Source organism: Apaloderma vittatum, unplaced genomic scaffold (assembly GCF_000703405.1).
Source record: "Apaloderma vittatum isolate BGI_N311 unplaced genomic scaffold, ASM70340v1 scaffold10115, whole genome shotgun sequence".
NCBI classification, from domain to species: Eukaryota; Metazoa; Chordata; class Aves; order Trogoniformes; family Trogonidae; genus Apaloderma; species Apaloderma vittatum.
In genome coordinates, this window is record NW_009715461.1 from 60,954 (window position 1) to 70,218 (window position 9,265).

The 9,265-nt window shown below is 38.3% G+C and overlaps 1 protein-coding gene across 1 annotated transcript in view; it reads right to left on the bottom strand.

Moving 5' to 3' along the window:
- The window catches only part of SGCG (sarcoglycan, gamma (35kDa dystrophin-associated glycoprotein)), a gene marked incomplete at its 5' end in the record, with an annotated part of 30,779 nt that extends 22,214 nt beyond the window's left edge, over nt 1–8,565 (bottom strand). The window contains one exon of the mRNA XM_009869153.1: nt 8,446–8,565. Within this exon, the coding sequence (XP_009867455.1) occupies nt 8,446–8,565 (120 nt within the window). The remainder of the gene's footprint in view (nt 1–8,445) is intronic.
- Between the last annotated feature and the right edge of the window lie 700 nt (nt 8,566–9,265).

The following is a 9,265-nucleotide window of genomic DNA, read 5'->3' on the forward strand; positions in this document are numbered from 1 at the left end:
GATCCAGCCTGTCCAGATCCCTCTGCAGAGCCTCCCTACCCTCAAGCAGATCGACACTTCCACTCAGCTTAGTGTCATCTGCAAACTTGCTAAGGGTGCACTCTGTCCCCTCGTCCAAATCATTGATAAAAATGTTAAACAGGAGTGGCCCCAGTACTGAGGCCTGGGGGACACCACTCATGACCGGTCGTCAACTGTATTTAACTCCATTAACCACAACTCTCCGGACTCGTCCGTCTAACCAGTTTTTCACCCAGCAAAGTGTATGACCATCCAAGCCAAGAGCAGGCAATTTCTCCAGGAGAATGCCATGGGCAACAGTGTTGAATGCCTTACTAAAGTCAAGGTAGGTACCATCCACAGCCTTTCCTTCATCCAACCAGCGGGTCACCATGTCATAGAAGAAGATCAAGTTTGTTAAACAGGACCTGCCCTTCATAAACCCGTGTTGACTGGGTCTGATCACCTGGTTATCCTGCATGTGTTGCACAATGGAACACAGGATGATCTGCTCCATCAGCTTTCCTGGAACTGGAGTCAAGCTAACAGGCTTGTAGTTTCTTGGATCAACCTTCTGTCCCTTCTTATACTGGCTGACTTCCAGTCAGCTGGGACCTCCCCAGTCACCCAGGACTGCTGATAAAGGTTGGAGAGCGGCTTGGTGAGCACCCCTGCCAGCCCCCTCAGTACTCTAGGATGTTCCCCATTTGGCCCCATATATTTGTGGATATCAATGTGGAGCAGCAGGTCACTGACCATCTCCTTGATTGTGGTGGGGATGTTTTGCTCCTGGCCCTCCTCTCTTGTCTTGTGGGGCTGGCTTCCCCTCCTTTCTTGTGGGGCTGGCTTCCCTCAGTACACGTGTTTCTATTACTAAAGATTGAGGCAAAGAAGGCCTTAAGCATCTCAGCCTTATCCCCACCCTTTGTCACTATATTTCCTCCTGGGTCTAGCAGGGATGGAGGCTCTCCTTGGTGTTTCTTTTGTTATTAATATATTTATAGAAGGTTTTCTTGCTGTCCTTTACTTTCAAAGCCAGATTAATTTCTAGCTGGGCTTTGGACCTTCTAATTATCTCCCTGTATAACCCAACATTAACCTTGTACTCACTGGGAGTGGCCTGCCTCTTCTTCCAGAGGCTATAGACTCTCCTTTTTGCCTTGGTTTTTCAGCTAGATGTCTCTATTTAGCCAGGTCGGTCTTCTATGCCACCGGCTTGTTTTATGGTACATGGGGATGGCCTGCTCCTGAGCCTTTAAGATTTATAGCTACAATCTGACTATTGATTGTAACAACACAATACATAGGTAATGTAAAAGCACAAATGTACATTCTTAAAATGAAATCTAAGAAGTCTGAAGACAGAGAAATTTTAAACTACTTGGGACAGTAAAATAAGATCTTTACAATATAACTGCCATCAGAGTTAATAGAGATAATTAAAATCCCACGAAACCATTGCAAATATTACAGGCCTAAATAATCTTTTGGCATGTAGTTTCATCAGAGATTTCCCTCTATTTTTAGGCAGACTTATTGAATATTAAATGGTACTTATGGATGTAAAATGGTAATGACCATGGGATCAGATAGTTTACCTCTTGAAATAAGAGTGTTTCATCCCAACCAGCAAGAAGCAGTGAGCACCCAACCTCACCATGAGTCTCCCTGTTGGACCTTAAAGTTCTCCAAGCATCTCGATTTCTGCGCTTCTGGGGACTAGCATCACCATGCTATCACCAGACCAGTCAACAACTTCCACCTAAGCTTCCCTGGGATCAGGGAAGTAGCTGAAGTCATACAAAAGCCCCTCAGAAACAGAGATGGCTCATAAAAGCAGCTAAATAACACCAGTTACAGCAAGGATGGTATCTCACCTTCTGTTCATTGGCTTTGCGAAGGCACAGATTTAGAAGATTTTACTCTAGACCAGCTCTAGTCTCATCCTGTGGTCTAGCCTCTGTGGTCTTAAAACATACTTGCAATTTTGATGAAGTAAATGCACTTTTGGAGTCCTTTTCTCCATTTGGTTTCATCCGAAAAGGAATCCACTGTATTCACTCCCTTACTCCTCTATGGGATAAACCAGTGGGAGGAGAATCATCAGATCTGCAATGAAAATGCAGTCCTGATGAAACAAAATCCTGTTGTTGATGCACATTTTGGCTTGAAAACTATGGAAGCTGTTTTTTAATTTCCTTAATTTTTCCCTCCCTTTCCTTTAGGCATCTACACATCTATACACATTCTATGGTGTGCTCTTCCACTTGAGCATGGTTTCAAACCATTTCCTTTTCTGTTAGGTGTTTGTAAACTTTTTTTCAGCAATTTTCAGTACCAGCCTAGCTGTATCATGTCACAGGATGAGGTACAATGAAGACAGAAGTGAATTTCTGTTCTTTGATAAACTGCATAGTTTCATACAATGCCAGTTGCGTGAAACTGCATAAATTAAAAATTCATGCCTTGCTACACTGCTTCATATTCTTACATACGATGGTCACAGTGGTAGAATTTGACTTTTTACCACTTTCTTGATATCTAAATAATAACATCACACAGTGAGGATCTTCATGCAGTTTCTGGATACAAGATCCATTTCCATCTTATTTTAAGGTCTATAGGAAAAGCTGAGCATTTGGCAACATTGTTATTCTGGAGAGAAAGACTTACCAATTATCACCTGGCTTCTATTAGTTGTCTGACTGGCCTCATCTGCTTCTTCCCAGTCAGGTGGCCTGCGGTATACAGCCACCACAATGTTTCCCATGTTGATGTGACCTCTCATCCAGATCCATAAACTCTCAGCTGGTCCCTCATCCATCTCAAAGCTGAGCACCATCCATTCCCACTGCTCTTGCACATAAATGTCGCTGTTTCAGCCTCTTTTTTGAAGAGCCTCTATTCCAGCGAGGCATTTGAAGTGGCACATTTGTAAAGGACCTTAACTGTTTGTGTGTTATAGCATTTCATTGTTTTAAATATAATCCTCAGACTGAAAGCACTGAAAACAGCAGTGCATACTGGAGCAGCATGGAACCTAATGCTATGATGCTGGCTTACAGCTATTAAAAATCTTGTCTTACATTTGCATTTTTATAAATCTTCCTGCTATGCCTGTGTGTAAAAACCCCATTTTTTATTTAGTCCACTTGCTAAAAAATATATGGTTTCAATTATTAGAAATATTAGGGAAGGAAATAATCACTTTCATTAACATTTTGCATAAGTAACATTAATGGTTACTCACAGGATCATGAAACGGCATATCGAGCCATCAGAGTAATAATCAGCATAATAAAAGGTAAGTGGAGCCTAGTAGTTTAAGTACATGAACACAGTCTATTATCTCCTACTTCTGATAAAATAATAAAAAATTACTCAAAGAGTGAGTAGTGAGTTTTGTCTCCACATTTGACATCACCAGTGTGGGCAGACTCTGTGCTCTGCCTGATTGTCATATAATTCCTCTGTCGTCTTCAGAAATCCTTCAGAAATTACTAGAGCATCTTTTACACAGAAATTCACATTTGGTGATATAAAAATGAACAGTGTTTGTTTGCATTTGAGATGTAGCTTGATAAGATTATAAAAGAAATTATATGACCTACTTGTCTATCTATGAAAGAGATGGAAGCTGATAAATCAGGTGCCTCTTCTAGTCCAGCTTTTGGATTTTTATCAAGGTTTGGTCTCATTGCGTTAAAGATGACCAGATATATACAGAGAGATACCAGAAAGAAGAGCCTGGCAAAACTGATAGGAGGAGTGGAGTGAACATGTATTAAAGGCCTAAGTGCAATCATAGTTGCTGAAGCTTGGTTCTAAATAAAGCTGATTCTTGTTTTAGAGATCTGTTTCTTGGTCTAGGATGGCAAGTCTCTTGGTCTAAGCACCAAGAAGTGGCTCAAAAGAGACCAAGCTCTGCAGAGAAGCCCTGTTGTATTGCTAGTTCTCAGCCGATGCAACCCAAGAGCACTGGAGTCAGCACTAACACCCAGAAATTACATAACTTAGTTATAAATAATCTTTCTGAATGCCTTTATAAACCAGCATTGTCACTGGAGCATTACCTCCTCACTGAAGTAGATTGAAGCCCACGCTTAGCAGTGAACAGCTCTGGGGATCTCATCCTCTCCTCTTCTTTTGAAGGTGAACCATGAAAGAGGATGAAATGAGACAAGCGTGTAGCCAGAGGCAGAGCTCCACTTTGCTGGCAGACATCAAAAGATCTTGCTCCAGGTTGTCCCCTCACACTGGGCACCTAACATTTTGTATGGCATTACAGAGCACTGTCGTGGGAGGTGGGACTGAAGGACTGAAGTCTCCTGGGACAAGGGATAAGTTCAGCCTAGGCCTCCCACTTCTTAAAAAAGATACCCTGCTCTGAGAGTGCTGTGGGTGTTGGTCTCCTTTCCCAAGTATCAGGTAATAGGACGAGAGGAAATGGCCTCACGGTACACCTGGGGAGGATGATTCTATAATTCTGTATTGGATATTAGGAAAAATTTCTCCACTAAAAGGGTTGTCAAGCATTGCAACAGGCTGCCCAGGGAATTGGTTGCGTCATGATCCCTGGAGGTATTTAAACGATGATGCGGTGCTCAGGGCCATGGTGTAGTGGTGGACTTGGCAGTATTAAGTTAGCTATTGGACTCAGTGGTCTTAAAGGTCTTTTCCAACCAAAACAATTCTGTGATTCTATAAAGACATGTAAGTGTCAACAGAGATAGTATTCCTTGCATGGAAATAGGGGCTAATGGAAGAAAGCCAACAGGACATATCAATGTTAATGACCTAGAAAGTTTGGGGATGTGTGTATGAGAGAATGAAAAGGCTTATTTGCATATTCTAGAGCTGTCACCTCTAAGCAAGAGTAAAAACTTGCTTTCTTGTGAAAAAATCTTCTTCATCAAACAGCATTAAGTTTGAAAAGTATGACACTAAAAAAACCGAGTAATCTCAGGGCAGATTTTTTTCTTAAAAATGGATTTCTTGTCTTCATTACCTATTTTATATTTTAAACTGTAAAGACATAACAATAATTATAGCAATATTACTGTATGTACTATTTTATAAACTATTGTTTATGAATATAACATAATTCAGTGCTAAAATACACAAGAACAAGTTATTAATTTTCTTAATGAGACGACTGAAGTTAGCAAGGTTCATTAACACCCCCACCCACCCTATCAAGCAAGGATTATCTGTCTCTTCAAAGTCTAATAGAATGTTTATTCATATCATCAAATTGTCTCCTACTTAACTTACCTTCTTAGCAGAAGCATTTAAATTAAAACAGATCTCACCTTGCACTTCAGTGTTAGCTACTGAAATTGAAAACCTTTGCATGGAACAGAGCACTAGAAAATCACCAACAATACTCAGCAAATACTTCAAGAGATTGTGAAAGACAAGCAAACAGAAGGACATGTGGTGAACTGGAGAAAGGGTATTATAATACATTTCTCCATAAAGATACAGATCCGCTCTTCCTTGCTAATTTTTTTCAGGAGTAGAGGGTAAGCAACTGCATTCTATTACTTTCTTATCTACTCATCACCAAAACATCACCTGATACAATAGTCATGATATGTAAATTATAATTTGTACTTCTTAAAAAGTTTTCTTTGTGCAGTAGTCAAGACCATTTTATATTTACTGAATGCTAATTATTTGTTCATTGTATATAATTTCATTTACTTGAGCCTATTTTCTTGCTTCTATGGACTGCATTCTAGTTGACAAGTTTAAGGAGCAGGCAAGAGGGTGAAAACCAGGAATCCTTATGGCCAAGGACTCCAGCACTCTGGTTATTCATGCAGGAGGATTGTTTTCAGACAGTTCTGTGGCTTCATTCCTTCTGCCATGACAATATTTTTAGTTATAAAGGCTCGGCCTCCCAAGTCGCTGTTACAAAGTGGGTTTCACTGCCGCTAATGCCAACAGAATGTATAAACCCCTACCAGAACAAAATGCTGATGTTTGATGCCTCTGTAGTAGAATAAAAAATGTTCTGCAAAAGATGCAGGTAATTACTGAAATAATATTAAAGAGGATGTAATTGGAATACATGCTCCTTAGGGTACCATCAATTGTCAAGAGGGGTTAAGTTGAGCTTCAGTTTCATATACTTAATTTAAGTGTCTATGATGTAGGTGTCACTCATGACCGAGAGGCAGAATTTAGTTGCCTAATCATATGTATCTACTGTCATCTAAAATTCCCTTGCACATCCTGCATGGCCTTCAGCTGTCACAATCAAAGGAAGTGTCTCCTACAGATCAAGTGATACCATGTGGTGTCTCACATACCCTAAGGGCTTTTAAACACTGCTTAATGCTTCTGTTTCAGCATCTGCACTCAGCCACTATATTCAAGGGAGAGGAGCGAGGCACTGAGCCCATCCTAAAGCAGACAGCTGCACTTGGTCAGCAGAAGACCTCTCCACTTGCCAAGTCAAGGTGTCTCCTCCATGCCATAGGCTGCATTGACTGAGTTAACTGGAGGTTCAATTCAGCTGTCTGACTGTGAGCATCCAGACCTTTCTGTGACCCAGGGAGGGGTATCTGAGACACTTTACTGATCATGATTTCCTCCAGGCATTTCCTCTTCTTGGGAGAACAGAGAAAGTCTGCCACTATGTTATTGTACCACGTGGGCCAGAAAATGCCTGAAACAGAATGAGGTCAAACATACCAAACTGTTGAGTGTTGGGTTGGATAAGTTTATTCTTATATTTTTTCATTTTTCCTGAAATATCACAGATTACAGGCATTTGCTCTCTGCTGCTTAATATTGTAATTGAAAACTGTCAGGTTTTCTTGCAAATTGTTACTGAGTGTTTCATAATTCACAAAAATAGAGAGAATTAAAATCAAATAGTTGAATATATTGTAAATAAAAAATTGCAAAAGGTTCTTTGTGTATTTTAAGCCTGAGATAGTCTGTTTCGTACGGCACAAACTTTTCAAAATTTATTTCACATTGATCTTGCCCTCTATCTAAAATGTTTTAAAAATTATTCGGTACGCAAAGTATTACTAATTTATCCTTCATGCTAATGGTATCATTTGAATCACAATTTAAATAAATTAATTTGAAGAAAAGTAGGCATGAATCTCCTCTCACTTATATTAATTTTACAGTGAAATAACCTCAGTGACTTTAATGGATTTACTTTTGAATTGTAACAGCTGAGATGTCTTTCTACAATATTCGGCAAAGTAAACAATTATCCTTGCAGTGTAAAGATTAATACTGGACAAGTTAGAACACATGTTTTAGACAACAATTTCAACTCGTATATGAATTTTACTTACTTTGAGCAGAGATAGACCTTTTCCAAATCAGTTAACAATTTTTCATATCTTTGTTAAACATGCTTTTCTATTAAGGTTTAGCATCCCTTGGGCAAACAATAATTATTTGATATGGTTTCGTGGTTAAACAAATTTGTAATTTCAATTAGGTTAAAAAGTAAAAAACTTAAGATAAGACCCTCAGGCGTAAACAAAATTTACTAATGCATTTTTTTTATAACTTAACTTTGGCTTTGAAACACTAATTGTATAGTTACTACCACATTTGTAGTTTTGCACAGCAAAATAATATGAATATATCCATTCAAATTAAGACCTCAAGATTTCAGGAGACCAGTCATTAGCAAACAATAAACACGGTAGTTGCAATCAGGTTAAAAATATTAAAAATGTAATTGAAAACAAGTTACAGCATAATTTCATTATTTCCTTTGATGGACTCTTCTGCTTATAGAGAAATCGCACCTTGATGCATCTTTTTAATGCAACTTTACACTTGGAAAATGAAGGTTGACTCTAGCAGGTCATATGAAAGGATATAGCTTTTCATGCGATAACTTTGACATCTTACTGTGTAAATAAGTACTTTGGTGATTTGCAGAAATAGCCTAACACAAACTTGTCTTTTGACAGATGACATTTTAATCTACTACAAATACTATCCCGCGATATGTGTGCCACACACAGAGAAGAAATACAGTGGCTTTCACTTTGAAAGATAAAACTCTATAAAAATACCACAGAGTCTAAAAAGGTTTTGACAAATAAAACTCAATACAACTTGCACTGGAATATTTACAATTTTTTCAGTCTCAGTTAACAGTGTGCACTGGGAACATTAAATAATTCAGAAAGATTGCACGAGCACAGTTCCAATCACTGATGGCTTTAAAATAAAGTGTAGACATACAGACATATATACATATTTATATCTGTTATTATTTTGCTGCTAAATCCTTCTGATTACTTATTTAAAAAGGTCAGAACATCTTCAAATTTCTCTTTCCTAATGAGGTAAAACCAGAACTTGTGCTCACGCACAATGATGTACCTAAAAATGCCTTTTTTACTGTGCTTTTCTTGTGGCTATTATCTGGGCATTTCTTACACTGTTACAAACCTGTGACTCGAAGTTTATCTGTGCCAATTACAACCTCATTTTCATCCACTGTAAAAAGTGGCTTGCCGTCCTTTGAGTTGATCTGAAATTGTTGACCGTGGAATTCTACCATTTTAGGACCTGCAAAGCACAGTAGAATAACAGAATAATTACTGTAAGCACCAAAATTGGATAAGTCTATTCACATGATCTAATCTGTTGTTCAAAACTGTGCCTGGAATCATGCTTTCAAGTTGGGATTCCAGGGAATTTAGGAAATTCCTTACAAATTGATGAAGATGAACATTCATGTTCTTGGTGCTGAAACTGCTAAGAGTCTTTGATCAGTATGAGTTTATAATTATTTTTTTTAACATAGAAGCTAATTATCAAAGTCTTTGTAGCATCATCCCATTTGATTAGTGAGGCTCGAATGCTTTAAAATTACAGATATCCCATGTAAGAGCAGCACTCTCAGCTCCTCATAACAAATGCCAGTTTAGCTCCACATATCTAAAAAATGTTACTAATCATAATATTAGCAAAGTTTCAAAGAGTTACATGAGCAGTTGCAATTGGATCTCATGTTCCAAAAATTAAAATAATTGTGTGCAAGAATCTTTAGCTATTACCAGATCCTAAATTCAGTAAAACATTCTGTTCTACTGTATCGACTTGGTAAGCAGATATAAATCAGATTCTTAATATTCCCCTTTCTGATCAATTAAAAATTCACATCACATAAGTTTGAATGGCTATTTGATAGAGTCATGATCTAAATCTATGTTGAGAATTAAAATTACAGAGAATGATCAAAGCAGTTAAGACTTGTTTTCAGCAA